This window comes from Aethina tumida, chromosome 5, assembly GCF_024364675.1.
Source record: "Aethina tumida isolate Nest 87 chromosome 5, icAetTumi1.1, whole genome shotgun sequence".
NCBI classification, from domain to species: domain Eukaryota; kingdom Metazoa; phylum Arthropoda; class Insecta; order Coleoptera; family Nitidulidae; genus Aethina; species Aethina tumida.
This window is the reverse complement of record NC_065439.1, coordinates 1,971,586-1,993,735: the sequence shown is the minus strand read 5'-3', so window position 1 is coordinate 1,993,735 and position 22,150 is coordinate 1,971,586. Positions and strand designations below refer to the sequence as shown.

The 22,150-nt window shown below is 30.9% G+C and overlaps 3 protein-coding genes across 5 annotated transcripts in view; 2 read left to right on the top strand and 1 right to left on the bottom strand.

The window, feature by feature from the left end:
- Positions 1–17,864, bottom strand: part of LOC109604574 (helicase domino) — a 34,612-nt gene extending 16,748 nt beyond the window's left edge. For 2 of the 3 annotated variants that reach the window (XM_049967593.1, XM_049967594.1), the window contains exons 1-12: positions 17,705–17,864; positions 17,064–17,236; positions 11,721–13,235; positions 8,750–9,459; positions 6,595–6,781; positions 6,261–6,397; positions 6,014–6,200; positions 5,488–5,788; positions 2,654–3,144; positions 2,320–2,594; positions 623–995; positions 188–384 (exon numbers count right to left, since the gene is read on the bottom strand). In XM_049967593.1, coding sequence (XP_049823550.1) covers positions 188–384; positions 623–995; positions 2,320–2,594; positions 2,654–3,144; positions 5,488–5,788; positions 6,014–6,200; positions 6,261–6,397; positions 6,595–6,781; positions 8,750–9,459; positions 11,721–13,235; positions 17,064–17,225 — 4,535 coding nt within the window. In that variant the 5' untranslated portion in view covers positions 17,226–17,236; positions 17,705–17,864. The remainder of the gene's footprint in view (positions 1–187; positions 385–622; positions 996–2,319; positions 2,595–2,653; positions 3,145–5,487; positions 5,789–6,013; positions 6,201–6,260; positions 6,398–6,594; positions 6,782–8,749; positions 9,460–11,720; positions 13,236–17,063; positions 17,237–17,704) is intronic. The other variant, XM_049967595.1, reaches the window with a different exon arrangement.
- A 1,850-nt stretch (positions 17,865–19,714) lies between these two features.
- Positions 19,715–21,060, top strand: LOC109604571 (DNA repair protein RAD51 homolog 4-like). Its single transcript, XM_020021109.2, has 4 exons — positions 19,715–19,998; positions 20,059–20,177; positions 20,326–20,518; positions 20,572–21,060. Exons 1-4 carry the CDS (start codon positions 19,876–19,878, stop codon positions 21,034–21,036), a joined length of 900 nt encoding a protein of 299 aa, XP_019876668.2. The 5' UTR covers positions 19,715–19,875; the 3' UTR covers positions 21,037–21,060.
- Positions 21,061–21,165: 105 nt separating this feature from the next.
- LOC109604572 (uncharacterized) lies at positions 21,166–22,113 on the top strand. The gene is made up of 3 exons (XM_020021110.2): positions 21,166–21,339; positions 21,461–21,645; positions 21,703–22,113. The coding sequence occupies exons 1-3, from the start codon at positions 21,269–21,271 to the stop codon at positions 21,993–21,995; spliced, it is 549 nt and encodes a 182-aa protein (XP_019876669.1). The 5' UTR covers positions 21,166–21,268; the 3' UTR covers positions 21,996–22,113.
- Positions 22,114–22,150: the final 37 nt, after the last annotated feature.

The following is a 22,150-nucleotide window of genomic DNA, read 5'->3' as shown; positions in this document are numbered from 1 at the left end:
TAAAAAACACAAAAATTAAGTCTGTATGTGACTTGTCATCCGAATGGTCCAATTAAAATTAAACCATCGGTTGGTAATCGTCCAAAATTTAATCTTCCTACCGGAAATTTCGAAAGGTTTATCAATTATCTCCGTTCCGATTTTAACCAGTAGGTGGTACTATAATTGAGGAAGGTGGGAGTCTTACCTGTAGATGTGCACGTCTCTAGTCTGTCCGATTCGGTGGCAACGATCTTGCGCCTGCGCGTCCATTGTCGGATTCCAATCGGAATCGTAAAATATCACAGTGTCCGCCCCGGTGAGGTTCACACCCACACCACCGGAACGCGTGGACAATATAAACGCGAAAATCCTCTTGTCACCGTTGAATCGTTCCATCAGGACCTGAATAAAGATATTACACCATTAATACCATAAAATAAAACACATGAACGCATAAAATAAGTTGTTTAAGATATGGATATTGTTGCAGGGTTCTAGATAGTCAGCAGGATTGAAGACTGCAGACATGCTGGCCACCGCAATGATCTAGCACTGTTGCAAAAGTCATTCTCTTATGTAATAACAGACAACTGATCGTCAGTGCACCCATTTAAGGCAAAACACCCCCTCAAGTACTCACTTGTCTTTGGTCAACTTTGGTGGTACCATCGAGCCGCAAGTAAATGTGCCCGTGGAAATTCAAGAACGCCTCCAGCACGTCCAACATTTTGGTCATCTGCGTGAATATCAACACCCTGTGCCCCTCGTATTTCAGCTTCCTCAGCAGCTTGTCCAGCGTCTGGAGTTTGCCGCAGTCGTACTGTATGAGACGGGGATCGGGGAACTGCGTGATCATGGCCGAGGCGATGTGGTGCAACGGCGTCGCTGGTTTGGAGAACACCCGCTGGATCAGGCGCAGGTTCTCCTTCTGGCCCCAGTACTTGCTGGGCGGAGGGTGCCACACTTGCAGTTCCGGTTCCGTCGATCGTACAGCTGGCACGTAGAAAATGAACCTGTAACACAACCATGTTACTAAACTGTCGTTTAACTAATATATATAATATTATAAGTGATTTTTTAATGGTTTCAGACAAATGCCTCGATTGTATCATAACGGGAAAAAGTTGAATGGATCTTTAACCCTCAAACGTGGTAAGTTATCATCATAAAAACTATATTTACTTGAAAGAAAGGCTTTATTCAGTTTAGGAGACCTTAAGATATGTTAAAGCTCCTCAATATTATTAATTATTTAAATATGAATATTGGAAGTACAATTTCTAAAAGTAATATGTAATTTATAAATTTTATAAAGAATTAATATTTTTAAAATTCACTAAATTGGGAACTTAAAAAACTGACGAAATATAAACATTTTTTAAACAATAAATTTTACAGAAAATTCAATAGTTAAGGAATTGAAGAATTTATTAACTTATAAAACAAAATTAATTTTAAAAATCACTAAATTGGAAAGTTAAATATTTAACTATTGTTTGTAAAATATTTAAAGAATATTAATTTAGAATTAAAGAAAAGAAATATTTTAATATTCAAAAAATTTGTAATTTTGATACCTAAAAATAGGAACAAATAAAGATTTAAAACGTTTGAAAATAGACTAATATAAAAATTTAAGAGTTTACAAGAGAAATTTAATATTTTTAAACTATAAATTTTATAGAGAATTTAATATTTAAGAAATTGAAGGATTTATTAACTTATAAACCTAAAATAAAATTAAAAATCACTGAATTGGAAACTTAACGAAATATTAAAATATTTAAGGAATTTACATTTACATGTTTAAATAAGTTTAGAATTAATTTTAGATATAAGAATTGAACAATTCATGAATTTAAAAAAATAATATTTAACAATGGTTTGTAAAATATTAATTTATAATTTAAGAAATACTTTAATATTTAGAAATTGTGGATTTTGAACCTAAAAATAATATAAAAATAGAAGTGTTTAAAAATAATTAAAAACTTGAAATTTATTTAAGAAATTAGTGAATTTATTAACTTATCAATCAAATTAATTTAAGACTTGAAACGAAATTAGAAACGTTGGGAAGTTATAACCAGAAAGAAGTTAAAAGTTAACAAATTAAATAATCTAAAAGTTTAAGGAAACATATTAATTAACGAACCCAACAGTAAAAAACAATATTTTTAAGACAATTTTATCGTTAATTTCTAATAAAAATATTAATTTAAAACTCTGAATCCACCATGAAATGTCTGTACTTCATATCACCTGAATAAAACCTACGTAAATCTCACAGTAAATACATAAGAAGTCAATCAGGAATCCACTAATCGATTAAATTACCTATCGGAAACATCCTTGAGCTGTTCAATCCGTTGTTCGGGCGTCTTCAGCATGTCGCTCAGACAGTGTGTCGTGTCCGACTTGGAATCGCCGAACAGCGTGTTCAGACAGTGCACGCGACCGCTGACCCACGTGTCCTTGGCGCAGGGCGTCCGCAGTTTGACGCAGTCCTGAAAGTCGCGGCCGTACAACGGCAGCGTGGTGCACCGCCACTCGTTTATGCGCGCCATTATTTCGAAGCGTCGCAGACGTTCGGCGTCCGGGTCGTTCTCACCCTGAAACAATCGATTAATTAGCCAACATGTTCCTGTGTGCTGTTGTGTCGGTGACGTACGGGTATGGGTATGTGCTTCTCCTCCGTGCCCCATCGGACGTCCAGGCTGTTTTGTTTCTGGTACAACTGCTCAATGAACTTGGCGCCCACGGTCTTGGGCGGGGGAGGCGGTGGCGGCGGCACCATCTCCTCGTCCTTCTCCTTCTCCTTGTCTTTAGGGGGTGCGGCGTTCTGCGCCGCCGACGTGACGGTCGAGGTAGTCGTGGTGGTCCCCACCGACGTAATGTGGAACTTGTAATAGGTCTTAGGTTGGGCGTTGCCCGTGGTGGCCACCGCCTGCTTCGACAGTAACGTCAGTTTTTGGCCGCCCTGCGTCGTCGTCACCGGTATGTTGCCCGTTAGGTTGGGATTGGCCGTCAACAGCAGATGTTTGCCGGTCGACGTTTGGACGATTTGTGCGAAGTTGGCACGCATGTTCTCCGTGGGTTTCAGCACGGAGGCCGTCTGGACTTGGCTGCCGGAGGGCTGGGCGAAGTTCATCACCGAGATTGCTTTAACAAAAAAATTACAACTCGTTAGATATAGTGCCTAAATTCAAGGTAGTAATTTTGTGGAACGTTTAGAATTCAGACAAATGCCTCGATTGTATCATAACGGGAAAAAGTTGAATGGATCTTTAACCCTCAAACGTGGTATAGTTATCATCATAACAACCAAAATAATACTTAATTTAAAAATTATTATAACACCTTTAAAGACTTCTTGTCTTGTAAAAACTAAAGTGTACCAAAACAAATAATAGACAACTTTTAATTTATATTAACTGTACAATTTATGAATTCAATAACACAAAAATTAATGTAAATTTTATATAATTTGTTAAGACTTGAAAAACGTTCAAAATAATCTAAAATTAAAAAAAATATGTATATAAATTATAATAAACATAATTTATTTAATTTGACAATCACATATACTAAAAAATTAAGTTTCAATGAAATTGAGGAATGTAAGAATTAAAAAATTGATTAAGAGAATAAACATTTAATAAATATATAATAAGCTTTATCCAGATTAATTTTTTAAAATCTTAAAATTTATAGTTTATGGCTTCAAAAACACAAAAATTGATCTAAAATTAATATATTTTGTTAATTAAATAATATAAAAACATTTAAATTTAATTAATGAAAGAATAGTGGACTTGAAAAACATAAAATTAATCTGAAATTTTAAGAAATTAATATATAAAATACAATATATATATAATTTATGGAATTTGACAATCACAGATAATAAAAATATATGTTTCAATTAAATTAAGGAACATTACTAATTAAAAAATAAATTAAAAAAGTGAAAATTTAATGAATATTCTATTAATATTATTTTATTTACTAATAATATTAAATTTTATCCAGATTAATAATTAAATTCTTAAAATTTATAGAATTTATGGCTTCAAAAACACAAAAATTAGTCTAAATTTAATATATTTTGTTAATTAAATAATGTAAAAACATTTACATTTAATTAATGAAAGAATAGTGGACTTGAAAAACGTAAAATTAATCTGAAATTTTAAGAAATTAATATATAAAATACAATATATATAATTTATGGAATTTGACAATCATAGATAATAAAAATTTATGTTTCAATTAAATTAAGGAACATTACGAATTGAAAAATAAATTAAGAAAGTGAAAATTTAATGAATATTCTATTAAATATAATTTTATTTATTAATAATATTAAGTTTTATCCAGATTAATCATGAAATTCTTAAAATTTATAGAATTTATGGCTTCAAAAACACAAAAGTTAGTCTAAATTTAATATATTTTGTTAATTAAATATTATAAAAACATTTAAATTTAATTAATGAAAGTATAGTGGACTTGAAAAACGTAAAATTAATCTGAAATTTTAAGAAATTAATATATAAAATGCAATATATATAATTTATGGAATTTGACAATCACAGATAATAAAAATTTATGTTTCAATTAAATTAAAGAACTTTACGAATTAAAAAATAAATTAAGAAAGTGAAAATTTAATAAATATTCTATTAATATTATTTTATTTATTAATAATAATAATAATAAATTTTATGCAGATTAATAATTAAATTCTTAAAATTTATAGAATTAGTGGCTTCAAAAACACAAAAATTAGTCTAAATTTAATATATTTTGTTAATTAAATAATAAAAAAAACATTTAAATTTAATTAGTAAAGGAACAGAAGACTTGAAAAACGTAAAATGAATCTGAAATTTTAAGAAATTAATGTATAAAATAAAATGTACATAATTTATGGAATTTGATAATCACAGATAATAAAAATTTAATAAATAATCTACAAATATTATTTTAACTATTAATAATATTAAGTTTTATCCAAATTAATCTTTAAAATTTTATGGTTTATTGAACTTATTTAAATAGTTTAATAATCTTAAGACTTGAAAACCGTAATAAAAAAATAATATATAAATTAAAATAAACATAATTTATATAATTTAACAAATACAGATAAGTTCTATAGTAAAAATTTAATAAGTATTCCATTAATAAGATTTTATTTATTTATTTTTATCCAGTTTAATATTTAAAATCAAACTTTATTGAATTTATTATTTTATTATTATTTATGTATTTTTTTATGTATGAAAAATTTATATAAATTAATAATATAAAAATAAATTAATTAACTTAAGAATGTAAGAATTGGAAAACGTAAATTAAATGTGAAATAAAAAAATAAAAACTAAAATTAATTTAAATTAAGTATAAAATAAGATTTTGTCAATAGAAGAATGACAAAAATTTAATATTTAATAATATAATTAATGTATTGAAGTAATCGTAATTAATTTTGATTAATACCTTTGACAACACCCTGTTGCGAGACCAGAGGAACACCGAATTGAGATCCAACTTTCACCTTCACACCTTGAAGCACCGCCTTCGGCAGCTCCTTCTTCTCCGGCGGCTTCAGATGGCCGTTCTCGGCCACCTTCACCACGCGCATGTTCATCTTGCCCGTCGGCATGGGAGGCTGCGGTTGGGTGCCGACTTCCAGCAGCCGCTTCGGGGTGCGCAGGTTGAGCATGCGGTAGCACTGGTAGGCGCTCAGGTGGATCTCGTACATTATCAGCAGGAGATTCATCGAGTACAGGTTGACGTGCTGTGAACCAACAAAGAGTACAACGTTAGTATGAGTCGAAAATAATAATAATCGGAGAAGTTAATTAAAATAAAGTCAGACAAATGCCTCGGTACAATCACGACGTTGGTGACGAGTTGAATGGATCTCTTCACCATCAGGAATTTGTATAGTATCATCATAAGAGTTTAAACAATTTTCAAAGGATAAAATTGACCTCAATTGAAGAGTTATGACCAAATTTACCTCCCAGACGTTGTAGCCCAAAGCATCATAAATTAACGACGGTATATGCAACGTAATACTGTCGCATTGGAACGGCGAAATGGTGGGTCTGACTTCGAACAAGTTGGGATGATTACAGACTTTCCTCAGTTGCATCAGTACGTTGATAACGCTCAATAAATTACCACTCGCTAACGTCTCCCGTGTCCTGCACAACAAAATAATTTATTAACGTTGAATTAAAGTGGCGAAATGATTGGGTAATTACTTTGCCCTGGACATGTAATCGTCGTACAAGTAACGCTGACGTTTGGACAATCGGCACATCACGACGTGCTCGTATTTCTTTGGCATTTGCTTCTCCACTTCGGATTTCAGTCGGCGCAGCAAAAACGGACGCAATACCTGCAAAATACATACTCGTTTTAAACTCCGGATCATTTATCATCGATAAACGTAATTTGATTTAATTAATTCAGACAAATGCCTCGATTATATCACAAACAGGAATGAATTGAATGGATTTCAGACCTTCAAACATGGTAAAGTATCATCATTATTAAATATTTTATCATAAATTAATTTGTTAGTTAAAATATTACCTTGTGCAGCCTCTTGATGATGCTCTCGTTATATTCGGAGTTGCCCTCGATCATCCCGGTTACAGGATTCGAAAACCACTCCTTGAACTCCCGGTGTGATTGGAACACATTCGGCATTAGGAAATGCATCAGCGACCACAGTTCCATCAAGTTGTTTTGCAATGGTGTGCCGGTTAGTAACAATCGCCTAAGAATTAAAAATAAAACACGTTAAGACCACAATTATTTTAATTAATTTGTCATTTTAAAGGACAAAAACAATTTAAATTTAATAAAAAATTTTAAATTATTATTTTTTTCATTTTAAAGGATAAATACAATTTAAATTTAATAAAAAAATTGAATTTCTGTTGTAAAAATAAATATTTTTATCCTTTACTGGTTAAAAAAAAATATCATTTTAACATAGAAATCTTCCAAATATCTCAAAAAATTAAAAAAAGATTTGGTAAGACTTGAAAATTTATTATTTTAAAGGGTAAATATCAATTAAATTCAATAAAAATATTTGTGAAAATTTGAAATAGTCTGGAAAAAATATATATTTTTATTATTTAATGGTAAAAAATCTTCCAAATATCATTTTAATATGGAAATCTTCATCAAAATTCCATAAATATAATACAAAACTTATGAAATCTTTTGAAAATATTGAAATATTTCTTTTAAATATCATGAAATACAGAAAAGTTTCTGGTAAGTTGAAAATGTGTCATTTTAAAGGATAAATATTATTTTATTTTAACAAGAATATCTATAAAAATTTTATATTCTGTAGAAAAAATAAATATTTTTATCATTTACTGATAAAATGTCTTCCAAATATCATTTTAATATGGAAATCTTTACCAAAATTCCATAAATATAATACAAAACTTATGAAATCTTTTGAAAATATTGAAATATTTCTTTTAAATATCATGAAAAATAGAAAAATTTTCGGTGAGACATGAAAATGTGCCATTTTAAAAGACAAATATTATTTTATTTTAACAAGAATATCTATAAAAATTTGATATTCTGTAGAAAAAATAAATATTTTTATCATTTACTGATAAAATGTCTTCCAAATATGATTTTAATATGGAAATCTTCATCAAAATTCCATAAATATAACATAAAACTTATGAAATCTTTTGAAAATATTGAAATATCTCTTTTAAATATTATGAAAAACAGAAAAGTTTCTGGTAAGACTTGACAATGTGTCATTTTAAAGGACAAATATTATTTTATTTTAACAAGAATATCTATAAAAATTTTATATTCTGTAGAAAAAATAAATATTTTTATCATTTACTGATAAAAAGTCTTCCAAATATCATTTTAATATGGAAATATTCTTCAAAATTCTATAAATATAACATAAAACTTATGAAATCTTTTGAAAATTTTGTAATATTTCTTTTAAATATAATGAAAAATGTAATATTTCTTTTAAATATAATGAAAAATTGAAAAATTTTTGGTGAGACTTGAAAATGTGTCATTTTTAAGGACAAATATTATTTTATTTTAACAAGAATATCTATAAAAATTTTATATTCTGTAGAAAAAATAAATATTTTTATCATTTACTGATAAAAAATCTTCCAAATGTCATTTCAATATGGAAATCTTCTCTAAAATTCTATAAATATAACATAAAACTTATGAAATCTTTTGAAAATATTGAAATATTTCTTTCAAATATTATGAAAATTAGAAAAGTTTTGGCAAGACATGAAAATATGTCATTTTAAAGGACAAATATTATTTTATTTTAACAAGAATATCTATAAAAATCTTATATTCTGTAGAGAAAATAAATATTTTTATCATTTACTGGCAAAAAATCCAAATACCATTTTAACATGGAAATATTCTCCAAAATTCTATAAATTTAACATAAAACTTATGAAATCTTTTAAAAATATTGAAATATTTCTTTCAAATATCATGAAAATTAGAAAAGTTTTGGCAAGACATGAAAATGTGTCATTTTAAAGGACAAATATTATTTTATTTTAATAAGAACATATTAAAAAATGTTTCATTTTTAGGAGAAAGTATTTAATTTATTAAAAATATCTTCAAATTTTAAAATTCTGTAAGAAAAATAAAAATATTTTACTATTTTTGGGTGTATTTATAAATAACTAATTGGTGCACGTACTGTTGCGTCTGGAAGTTCAACAGAAGTTGCCACCTCTGCGACTTGAAGTTCTTAATATTCTGCGCCTCGTCCAGTATCAGATACTTCCACTTTTTCCGCCTGAAGCTCTGATGATCCTGTATAACCAGCTTGTAGGACGTGATGCAAATGTGAAACGCATTCGGCTTGGTCCAGCCGGTCCTCTTCAGCTTCCGCTCCTTCTGCGACCCGTAGTAGGTCAGGATCTTGAACGCCGGACACCACTTCTTGCACTCCATCTCCCAGTTGAGCATCACCGACGTGGGCACGACTATCAGATGCGGCCCCCAGTTCTCCTTCTCGCACGCCAAATGGCCCAGCAGCGCTATCGTTTGTATGGTCTTGCCCAGGCCCATCTCGTCGGCCAGTATGCCGTTCAGCTTGCGGTCGAACATGGTCACCAGCCAGTCTAAGCCGATGTGCTGGTACTCGCGCAGCGGATACTTGAGCAGGAACGGCACCTTCGTCGAGACACTCGTGGAAGACAGAGTGTTGCCCTTCGGCTGGATGCTCTCGGCGATCGCGGCCGCGTCGTTGATCAGGTCGTCGTTTTTGTCAGTCTTTGTTGTTTCTCCCTCGTTATTATCTTCCACGAGCATCTTCAGCTCGTCGTGCTCGCCGCCGGCGTCCGCCGTTTTGGTGCCGGACGGTGGTTCCGGTTCGGCGTCGCTTAATTCCTCGTCGTCGTCAACCTGGAACGGATCGACACATTTAGATACTGCATAAATTGTTTACACAATAGTTTAAATTGCTTAAATATTAAACTAAAGTTAGTTTAACCATTTTTGGGTGATTATTTCGTTTTAATTTAAGGCAATAAATAAAGAATTTTAATGAACAAATTGGTGAAAATTAAAAATTTAAATTGCTCAGTAAAAAATATTAAGAAAAACTGAATATGTTTATAAGAAAATTGAATTTACAAAAAAATTGTAACGTGTTTTATGCGAAAAATTTATTTTATTTTAAAAAAATATGAAAATTTCAAAAAAAATATTCGTGAAAATTTGAAAGTCTATAAATGTATTAAAAATTTACATAATTATATCAATTTGTAGGCCAAAATGCACTTTTTTGTTAAGAAAGTATTATTTAACAATTAGAATTTCTATAAGAAAATATTATATTTTATTACTTTATTAGTCAAATTTTTTTAAAATAAAACGTTATTTTAATATTTATTATTTTATATCAAAAAATTCATGAAAATGTAAAAATCTATAAAAAAATCACTTTTTTGTTAAGAAAATATTTCACAATTAAAATTTCCATAAGAAAATTGGATATTTACATTTTTTTAACATTTCTAATTAATATTTACCATTTTCTATTAAAAAAAAATCATGAAATTGTGATATTCCATTTAAAAAATAACTTTTTTGTTAAGAAAATATTTCACAATAAGAATTTCCATATGAAAATTTAATATTTTAATTATTTTAAGATTTCTTAGGCAAATTTTCTTAAAATAAAACGTTATTTTATAAAAATTTCCTTTAATATTTACTATTTTCTATTAAAAAAATCATGAAAATGTGAAAATCTATTTAAAAAATCAATTTGCTCTTAAGAAAATATTTTACAATAAGAATTTCCATAAGAAAATTGATTTTAAAATTTTTAACATTTCTTAGGCAAATTTTCTTAAAATAAAACGTCATTTTCCTTTAATAATATTTTCTATCAAAAAATTCATGAAAATATGAAACTATTAAAAAAATTCCATATTTTAAATAACATTTCAGTTTGTAGACAAATATTTCGTTCCACTTTAGGAAATTTTCATTAATATTTAATATTTCCAATTCAAGAATTCATAAAATTGTAAAATTCTATTAGAAAATTGGATATTTTAAATGTTTTTTCCATATTTTGACAAATATTTCGTATTATTTTAAGAAAATTTTTATTAATATTTAATATTTTTAATCCAAAAATTCATAAAATTGTGAAATTCTATTAGAAAATTGGATATTTTAAATGTCTTTTCAATATTTAGACAAATATTTCGTTTTATTTTAATGCATTTTTCATTAATATTTGATATTTTAAACCCAAAAATTCATAAAAATATGAAATTCTATAAGAAAATTGGATATTTAGGATTGAATTAGACCAATATTTCTTTTTATTTAAAAAAAAATCATTAATATTTTAAATTTTTAATGAAAAGATTAATGAAAATGTAAAAATCTATAAAAAAAATTGGATATTTTAATTATTTTATTATTTTTCAATTCAACATTTCGTTTTATTTAAAGTAAATTTTCATTAATATTGAATATTCTCGATCCAAAAATTTATAAATATGTGAAATCTTTTAAGAAAATTGGATTTTTTAAATATTTTTTCTATTTTTGGACAAATATTTCACTTTATTTTAAGAAAAATTCTATTTATAAATACAATAAAATTTAAAGTTCTATTTTAAGAAAAATTATATTTATAAATACAATAAAATTTAAAGTTCTATAAAAAAATTGAATATTTTAAATGTCTTTTCAATTTTTAGACCAAATTTCCTTTTATTTTAAGAAAATTTTCATTAATATTAAATATTTTCAATCCAAAAATTTATAAATATGTGAAAAACCTTTTAAGAAAATTGAATTTTTTTTCTATTTTTGGACAAATATTTCACTTTATTTTAGGAAAAATTCTATTTATAAATACAATAAAATTTAAAATTCTATAAGGAAATTGAATATTTCAAATGTCTTTTCAATTTTTAGACCAATATTTCCTTTTATATTTTTAAAGAAAAAAAAAAAAATAATGAAAATGTGAAATTCTGTAAAAAAAATTGGATATCTTAGACATCTTTTCAATTTTTGCACAAATATTTTCTTTTTTTAAGAAAATTTACATTAATATTTGATTGTTTCCGTCCGAAAAGTGATGAAGGAAATGTGAAATATTTCATTTTAAACTGATTGCCCCGTAGAAAACTCACTTTCTCATCATCCTCGTCCTTGAACGACTCCGAAGTCTCCGACACCGATTTGCTGTCATCGTCCTCGTCGCACCTGCTCTTCTTCGACACCCTCTCCGAGTCCGAATCGTCGGACTCGCTCAGCCGTATGTTGTCGCGATTCAGCAAATACTGCCTCAGTAAATCGTCCTCGAGCAAATCGTCCAGCTCCATCTGCGACTCGCGCTGCAGCGCCGCAATCTCCTCCGACTGTTCGCCGTGCTCGACGGCCGCCTCCTCCTGCGCTATCGTCTCCTCGTCGTCCTCGTCGCTCTGCGTCTCCGGCTCGAACTCGTCGTCGCTCTGCGCCCGCGACACCGACCTCGACGACTTGCTGCTGGACGGCGGCACGTCGGCCGGCTTGTTCATGCCCTCGGCCAGCAGCTGCGAGTACTTCTCCGTCTGGTCGACGATGAAGCTCAGCTGCTGGTCCAGCGCCTTCTTGCGCTTCTCCTCCAGTATCGTGTTCTGCTTGTACTCCACCAGCTTCTCCACGTTGCTCCAAAAGTTCTTGATCTCCTTGGCGCAGAAGGACGCGATGCGCCGCAGGTTCTGCTCGTGCGCCTTCTCCGCCCGCTGCGCCGCCAGCGCCTTGTCCTGGAAGTACTTCTGCACCATGCGCGAGCACTTCTTCGCCGCCGCCTTCTTCCACTTGCGCTCCTGCGCGAAATCGGCGGCCAGCCACACCATCTCCTCGAGCAGGAAGTCCCAGTGGGCCTTCGAGCGGGGCATGTCCTGCACCTTGGGCAGTCGCTTCTCGGTCCAGAGGCCCTCGCGCTGCAGGTCGGCGATGCGTTGCATCACGTACGCCTCCTGCTTGGCCTTCTCCACGATCTGCTCCTGGTTGCTGGGCTGGGTGTGGTTCAGGGGTTGCTTGTTCTTTGTCGTGGTGGCGGTGGTGGTGGTGGTTTTGGGTTGGTCATGCGCACTGGGCGTGGACGTGTAGGTGGCGTGCGTGCCAGGTAGCGAGTTGACCGGCGTGGCAGTCGGCACGGCATCGTCGCGTTCCTTCGTCGTCGTCGTCGTCGTCGGTTCGATGGCGTGCTCCTTCACGTAGCTGATGTAGGCCTGGCTGCGGGGCCGCTTCGCGTACTGGTACAGGTCGAGGATGTTGCCGCCGGTTTCCAGATAGAACGACTCGAGTGTGTGCTCGTTGTACTTCTCCTTGACCAGCTTGGAACGCACCAGACGGTGGTTCATAACCCGTTCCAGGGACGAGATGGACGTGTCCTCTTTCTTCTTCTCCGTCGGCGCAGGCAGCGGCCGTTTGACCGGACGCGACGGCTGCGGGGTGGAGGTGGTGGTGGTTGTGGTGGTGGTGGAGCCGCCACCGTCGCCGGTGAACAGCTGCAGCCGGATGTTGGACGTCTGGGGCCGCTTGAGCACATTTACGATCGACTGGTGCGCCTCGCTGGGCCGCAGGGGTGACGTCTGGTTCACTCTAGACGGACTTATGCTTATGATACGGGTGCCTGATAGTGGTGTGCCCGACGTTATCTGCAACAGAAGAACAAATTAACAATTACACCAGTCGAAACATGGTTGACGGAGCAGGTCGGACCTGTTTTAATGATTTTTTGCGGTTTGCGGACAGATTTAGTGGCTTTAGAGGCAACATAACCTTCAATAGTGCCAAAATGACATATCATTGCGGCTTATTTCAGTTTAAACCTTAGGCCCTTTAGATTGTGACAATATAACCTCAAATTACTAAACATACTGTCTCAACATTTAACCGCATTTCCAGACACATTTCTTAATAATCATGCGATAATTCTAATGATTTATAAACGCAACATCTCAAGTAAACGCACGTTTTATTTGAATATATTGGAAAATTTAATTAAAAACTGTTACGTCCTGATGCCATGTTGTCAGGAGACGTCAAAGTCATTTTAAATATCATAAATCTCAGTAATAAAAGGAGCTGAGATTTATTTTCTGATTTTTAAATTTAATTTATTTAATTTAATTTAATTATTATGATTACAAATATGAATAAGATGCTGGTTTTCATGTATTAAGAAATGTTATCTCTTAAATGTTCTGTTATTAGGAAATATCACTCATTTGAAGTCACTGAATTTTATCAAAAACTAACAATTAGATAAACAAAATTATACTGTGACGTTCTTGTATCTACTAACTCATTATTGAGTGATTGAATTATATTTCATTAACTTATATACTCATTCACACTGTAATTTGACATAAATAAATAAAAAAATTATATTTTTTTAGGAAAAAATGTAAATATCTTCAAAATTTTTGTAAAAATTAATTCGATAATCATCAAAATTTACAATTCTTGGGTAAATAAATAAGTTTCGATGCAAAAATCATGAAGATTAACAACAAAATCCATGATAAACTAAATAAATAAAAATTTTCAAAACTAATCAGAATTTCACATTTCCTCCCTTTTTTCTGTTAAAATTGTACCTTATAATATTGAAATTAAATATTTCAAGGATACAAAAACTGTTCCAAATTACACAATTTCAAGAAAAAACATTAAATTTAATTTTTTTTATACTCTAAAATTTGACATTTTGTAAAAATGTTAACACTTTCAAGGGTTGAAACATTTTTCAAATCAAATGATTTTAAGAAAAATATGTTTTAAATATTTAATTACTTTATTTTTTTAGAAAATTTTACATCGAAATTCAATAATTTCTATATCAAAATGTAATGTATGAAAATTTTAGATATTCAACCATTATTAAGCAATTTTAATTTGAGAAATCCTTAATTAAAATAGTTAAAAATATGTACAAAATATGAGATTTTATAAAATTTTAACATTTTTCATATCAGATAATTTTAAGAAATTTTGTTAATTTATAAGAAATTTGTTTAATTTAATTTATATGAAAAGTTTACATAAAAAAATGAAATAATAGAAGAATTAAATATACAACCATTTTTAGTCAAAATTTTCATTTAAAACATCGGTGAAATTGGAAAAATAGACACAAAAATTTGATAATTTGTAAAAATTTCATGATTCAAAAATTATTCCAATTAGACTATTTCAAGAAATTTAATTCTTAAATGTTCAACTTAATTTTTTTAGAAAAATTTATGTCAAAATTCAATATTTTCTGTGACAAATTCTGTGAAAATAGAAAATTGAAAATTTTCAACCACTTTTAGATACAATTTTCATTTTAACTTGAAAAATTTGTCAAAAAAATAAACCTAATAGAAATTTATATTAATTTACAATATAAAATTACGGAAATTCTATAAAAAAATAACAGAAAATTTAAAATGATTTACCATTTCTAAGAGAAAATTTTTACCAAACATCAATATGAATTCTTAACATTATGCAGTTCTATGTGAAAACAGAAAATTTTTCATTTTCCTACACAAAAATTAAATTTAATGAATTAAACTTCCATTTTAGAAAAATATTAAAAAAAATTAATATTAAATTTCTTTAAAAATGAAAAAATTTTCACATTTTCTGTAATAAATAATTATTAAAATATCATTGAAATTTTAAAATTTTATAAAAAATGTAAATCTTAATAAACATCAAATATATAATATCAAAATAATGCAGAATTTTGGTAAAATTTCTAATAAAATAATAAATTATAATTATTCTGGATTGAAAAATATTAAATAACAATTAAATAAAAAATACTTCAGTATTTAACAATTTTAAGGAGAAAATTTAGCAAATTTTATATTTTAGTACTGAAAAAATTCACATTTTCTGTAATAAATAATTATCAAAATACCATTGAAATTTAACATCAAAATAATGCAGAATTTTGACGAAATTTCTAATAAAATATTAAATTATAATTATTCTGGATTGAAAAATATTAATTAACAATTAAATATTTAACAACTTTAAGGAGAAAATTGACAAATTATTTTATTTTTAAAAAATTTATATTTTCTGTAATTAATAATTATCAAAATACCATAGAAATATTAAAATCTTATAAAAATGTAAATCTTAATAAATATCGGATATTTAACATCAAAATAATGCAGAATTTGGCAAAATTTCCAATAAAATATTAAATTATAAATATTCTGGATCAAAAAATATTAAAGAACAAGTAGTTGGCAAATTTTTATTTTGGTTCTAAAAAATTAATATTTTTTGTAATAAATAATTATCAAAATATCACTAAAATATTAAAATCTTATAAAAATGTAAGTTTTAATAAATATCAAATATTTAACATCAAAATAATACAGAAATTTGGCAAAATTTCTAATAAAATATTACATTATAAATATTCTGAATTGAAAAATATTAAAGAATAATTACATACTTAACAATTTTAAGAAGAAAATTGGCAAATTTTTATTTTAGTTCCAAAAAAATCACATTTTCTGTAATAAATAATTATCAAAATATCACTGAAATATTATAATCTTATAAAAAATGTAAATCTTAATAAATATCGGATATTTAACATCAAAATAATACAGAAATTTGGCAAAATTTCTAATAAAATATTAATATAAAAATATTCTGGATTGAAAAATATTAAATAACAAATAAATATTTAGCAATTTTAAGAAAATTGGCAAATTTTTATTTTAGTTTTAAAAAAATCACATTTTCTGTAATAAATAATTATCAAAATACCGCTGAAATATAAAATTTCTATAAAAAAATGTAAATTATAATAAATATTAAGAATTTAATATAAAAACAACACAGAATATTGATGTATTTAATAAAATTTTAAGGCAAAACCACTGAATATATAAAAATCAGTTTTATAATGTAAACAAATTGGACCATTATTATTATTTTTGGAATATAAAAAATCAAAAAAAGTAAACATATACTGTTTTTTATTTATGTTACCTAAAAATACAACAAATACAAGCTCCAATAATCGTCAGGAAACATTAAAGCAATTTAAAATAACTAAACAAGAAGTCTTTAGAAGTAAAATAAGTCATTACTACATGAATTAAAACACTATTTTAATAAAATATTTGTAGATTTTTTCGAAATTGAGACCAACACACATGTGTAGTTTAGAATTTTAAATTTAAATAATACAAAGTTATAAAAAACAATTATTTAGCAACACCCCTGTATATATTAATATTAAGTTAATATTTCAACTACCCACAAAGTGCTTATTAGTAACTTCTCACATTCACACACTTCCAAACTAATCGAGTTCGTACATTTTCAATTAAAACATCGGTTCATATCGCATTCTTCAGCTCAGCACATTCTCGCAAAAGTGGCAGACCCGATGTAAACAACAAATCGAAACCCATGCAAACGTTTCGATTAAAAAAGCAAAAGTGGCACAAGCATTGTTTTACCTGTGCGAGGGCAGGGACCCCGTGGTGCTGCGTGTGGATCACGTATTGGGGCCCGACCTGCGTCAGTCTCATTGTAGGGCGCTCTGCCGAGGTCCTAGCCGGACCCTGGCCCTCCCTCGGGGGCAGAGCACCCTGCCCTGCCCCCGGAGTCTCGTCGCTCATCGTCTGCACCGCTGCGAACACGTAAAATCGTCATAATTCATGTTGCACAACCAGGCCCCCGTTTTGCATGCGGTTCCGGGCATCGTGTTATTTATCGTGACGTAATCATTGGAAATCGTTTGATTTGCGCGCCCAAAACAGGAGCCGGCCCGAAGCTGGGACTGTTTTCGGTTGAACTGAGTGCGGCGGGTTTTTTCCCCGTTACGTGCGGCCGGTTAAAAACCCGAATCGATATGTCGGTGACGTATTATATTATATTGACTGTGAGAACGGCCGGGGGAGACGCTCCCGTCAAAAAACCATTAACATCTTAAGTCGGGACGCGGATTAAACGTTTAAAAATGCAATTCTGGGTGGTTAACGCGACAAATCCGGCCCGGCACCGCCGAGAGGTGCCCTCGGACGCGGTGCGAGGCGTAACAAAGAAACCATTCCGGTCGGCCATGTTAAGTCTAGTCAGTTGAACGGCTCCTACTTACCATCTTGTAATCACAAATTATTCACGCGAAACCGAGTCATCCGCCACTAAAAACACCACACGCGCGTAGCTCAACGTTCAACGAACAATCGGGTATTCCACGTTACAATGAAATTGTAATATGTGTAGAGCATTTGGAACATTTTACGCGTTCACATTAAGGACGCACCGCCCTTCCCAAACATGGCGACGGGCTCTTTGCGATTCCGAAACGCCCAAGCGGACGGCCGCCGCACGGCCGCGGGCCGCATGCGCGTGCGCATGTCCGCGCCGCGCGGACAATTGGCAAACCGACTTTCTGCGCTCCCGAGCGGGTTTGGGGGGGGCGTATGGTGTAGACGCGTTCGTTACGTGTCGGCTTCCGAATCTAAACTCAATTGCGGTTTTAGACTTGGTGCCAAAGTGTATTGAATAAGATTTTTGGACGGCATTATATGATCACCTTTACTGTATTATAATGAAACTTTGGGTTCGGTGTAAGTAATTTTGTTTCAGTATAATAGTATATATATTTATTTAAAATTAATTATTATTATATATTAATTAAATAATCTTATACAATAAAATAATTCTCAGAGAAGTACTATTATTGATTTCAAACTAAGGTTTTGCTAATATCCATATTCTTCAACATATAAATTTAAATATAAATTATATTAGGATTTTACAATTTTTAGGAAACAAATTTTCACTTTAGTTGTAAAAAATTCACATTTTCTGTTATAAATAGTTATCAAAATACCATTGAAATTTTAAAATCTTATAAAAAATTTAAATTTTAATAAATATTAAGTAGTTAACATCAAAATAATGCACAATTTTGGCAAAATTGCTAATAAAATATTAAATTATAAATATTCTGTATTGAAAAATATTAAATAACAATTAAGTATTTAATAATTTTAAGAATAAAATTGGCAAATTTTTATTTCAGATCTAAAAAATTCACATTTTGTGTAATAAATAATTATCAAAATACCATTGAAATATTAAAATCTTATAAAAATTGTAAATCTTAATAAATATCAAACATTAACATCAAAATAATACAGAATTTTGGCAACATTTGTAATAAAATATTGAATTATTAATATTCTGGATTGATTAATTAACAATTAAATATTTAACAATTTAAAGGAGAAAATTGGCAAATTATTATTTTAATTCTAAGTCACATTTTCTGTAATAAATAATTATCAAAATACCTTTGAAATATAAAAATTCTATAAAAAAATGTGAATTATAATAAACATTAAGGATTTAATATAAAAACAACACAGAATATTGACTGAATGTTTAATAAAATTTTAAAAATATAAGGAAATAATCATTAAAAACTAAATTTATTGTAATTTACTAGTTTCCAAGAAAATCATTTTCATTGTAAACATTGAAGCAAATATTGAAGATTTTGACCATTATTATTATTTTTGGAATATAAAAACACAGAGACTGTTTTTTATTTATGTTACCTAAAAATACAGCAAATACAGTCATAAAGTATTTTAAAATAACTAAACGAGAAGTCTTAATTAGTAAAATAAGTCATTAACATTTGTATATGAATTAAAACACTATTTTCTAAACTTAAAAAAATTATTTAATTAAAATATTTATAGATTTTATCAAAACAATACAAATGTGTAGTTTAGAAATTTAAAGGCTTGTTTTGGAAATATATTGGGAGTAACAAAAGTGCTTTGGAAATTGGTTCAGATAAAAATTTTTTTGATCTTCATGAAAAATACTTAGAAAAACAAGGAACTATTAAAATTTATTTATACACATGTATTTCAAAAGTGATGGAGCGTCCACATATAATTCCCTGATAGTAATTTTACAGTGTTTATGTTAATTGATATATGTACAAATTTTATTTTATTTTTATATTTTTATTTTACTTTTGTTAATATTGTTGGTAATTAATTATATACCGAGTTTCGTATAGTTCTAGTTTATACAATGCTCTAGGAAAAAGACTTCGTAGCTAATAGAAAAATATTAGTACACGTCAGCCCCGTTCCGAATCACAGAAACCGACCCGCGCCGAGTCCAAAGTTCGGCACCTCTCGTCCCCAGCGAAAACAACCAGCGCACAGAAAGTCGGTTTGCCGAACGGCCGCACTGCGTGCGACGTCGGCTTACGAAAACTTCACCAAATTGGCGCAAACAATGAGTCGTTTGCCCGACGACGGGACGTTTTCGCCGTTGAACGCCGTCGGGATATTCACCGTCAACGATTTCGTCAAGGCGGACGGCAAGCTGATCGAGCACCACACCAACTTGTCCTTCAGGGTGAACCGACTCGTTGTCCGCCCTTTTTGCCCTTATCAATGGTGTTTTGGGACGTTTCAGGAGATACTGCGTGTCAAGAAGGATCTCATTAACAAGTATGCACCTAAACCGGTGAACGGGTACACGTACTACAAGTATTTGATCAGGAATTCGGCTATTTTTCCCACCGGCATTAAACGGTTAGTTTGGTCACGTGCAACAACAGCACGTGTTCATCCTTGACACAAGTACAATAACACGACAGTGTGTACACAACTAGTCATAAAATAATTAAATTAATTTGTGTAAAATCAAAGAGCAGGCCTTGACCAGTAACTTTGTTTTTAGTGTGGACGATTTGCTCAGTGGAGGCTTTGCCACCAGCAAAATATACGAAATTAGCGGGCTACCGGCCTGTGGCAAGACCCTTTTGTGTAAAACTTTAGCCAAACACGTCGTCACCAACTTGAATCAAAAAGTGTTTTACCTGGACAGCAAAAAGAACTTTAGTGCCAAGAGGTTTCGGCACATGCTAAACAATGTAAAAACACCTTAAAACTACAATAAGGGCACATAAAACCATTAATTTTTCAGGCCAACTATAAAGCCTTAATGGAAAATGTCCTTTTAAAAGAACTGAGCACCAAATACGACTTGACAAACAGTTTATTCGATATAAAACAACAAATACAAAATGGTCTCAACGTGCGTGTGATAATAATAGATTCCCTGGCTCCTTTGTTCATGGACACAAAAGATAACACTGAAAACAACAATACGTTAAGTCATTGCGCAAATATTATGCGGTACATTGCAACCCAACATCACGCAGTCATAATTGTGACCAATTTAATGACTTTATGGAGGGAGTCTTCGGATTTTGACACTTACGACGTCCTGAAGAAGTCCACGAGTTGCGGCAAGTTCTGGCAAACTGTTCCCAACGTTAAAATCACCTTGGAGAAACACGTTGATGCTGATAAAGTTAAATTAGAAGTAATAAAAGGCCCCAAAATTGATTTTTGTGATGTTACCATTACTGATCTGGGAATTTGCTAACATAATTGAATTAAAAATATTTAACACTTGTGTTTTATTACAAACTAATTAATTAATTAGGCAATTTAATAATCAACTAAATTAAATTTGAATTAATTGAAGTTATGGAAGAGGAGTCTGTCACGAACTAATACTAACCACCACCAGGTGTCGCGCCGACACCAACTAACTAACCTCAAAATTGTTTACACTTTGATGCCAATTAAAACAATTATTCCCACTAATAAGTACAATGTCTTTGGTGCCTGACTACGGGGACTCGAACTCCAGTTCCGGCTCCGACGAATCCGAAAGCGAAGCCAGGTAAAACTATTTTTAGATGTCCCCACAACTCACACCCCCCTCAATTATTCAAATAATAAACGGAGCTCAAATTTGGGCCTAACACCTTAACAAAAAATGGGTCAGCTGTGAATTGTTTCAGTATTACAGAAGAGCCGACACCTAAAGTGGTTTTGCCCAAGCCCAACTTTGGGGATGCTGACAATGAGTCGACGAAGAGTTCGGTGTTTAAGAACCCATTTATCGAGGCGGAAAACGAAAAGGAGGCGATACTGCAAAAGCACGTGAAGATGGTGGACACTAAGGATAATGTCATGGTCATTAACGGTGCGTGTTTCGCTGATAAAGTTGTGTGAAATGGTTTAATGATTGTGTTTGTTGTAGGTAAGAAAATTTGCTGGAATTACAGAAAGGGCAGGTGCAGATTCGGGCACAACTGCAAGTTCGCCCACGACTCGGACATACAGAAGTCCAAGGAGCAATTGGATGCCGAGAAACAAGTACAGAACGTTGTTGTTTGCCAAAACCAGACTGTGCCTCAGCCCAGCACCGAGGAACTGGAGAAAATTAAGGAGGAGAGTGTGGGGCACAACCAACAAAAGAGGAAACGACCTGGGTTAACTCAAGGCTTGGTACCGGGCAAAAAAGTTATGAAAAATTATGTAAAGTACAAATAGTTACATTTAAGTAATTTATTTAAGTGCTCAGAATGTTTTGATATGTTCTTTTATAAAGGATAGGTGCGTTTTATTATGTATGTAATTGGTGTTTGATAATAAAGAGTTCACAAACAAAGATATTGTTAAGTAAGTAAGGTAAGTAAAACAAACAA

What these genes read in the sequence shown, in the direction of transcription:
- LOC109604571 (XM_020021109.2), top strand. Translation starts at nt 19,876, where the DNA reads ATGAGTCGTTTGCCCGACGACGGGACGTTTTCGCCGTTGAACGCCGTC. An exon ending in ACACCAACTTGTCCTTCAGG is followed by an intron (nt 19,999 to 20,058) that starts GTGAACCGACTC and finishes GGGACGTTTCAG; the next exon opens with GAGATACTGCGTGTCAAGAA. An exon ending in TTCGGCACATGCTAAACAAT is followed by an intron (nt 20,519 to 20,571) that starts GTAAAAACACCT and finishes TTAATTTTTCAG; the next exon opens with GCCAACTATAAAGCCTTAAT.
- LOC109604572 (XM_020021110.2), top strand. Translation starts at nt 21,269, where the DNA reads ATGTCTTTGGTGCCTGACTACGGGGACTCGAACTCCAGTTCCGGCTCC. An exon ending in GAATCCGAAAGCGAAGCCAG is followed by an intron (nt 21,340 to 21,460) that starts GTAAAACTATTT and finishes GAATTGTTTCAG; the next exon opens with TATTACAGAAGAGCCGACAC. An exon ending in TAATGTCATGGTCATTAACG is followed by an intron (nt 21,646 to 21,702) that starts GTGCGTGTTTCG and finishes TGTTTGTTGTAG; the next exon opens with GTAAGAAAATTTGCTGGAAT.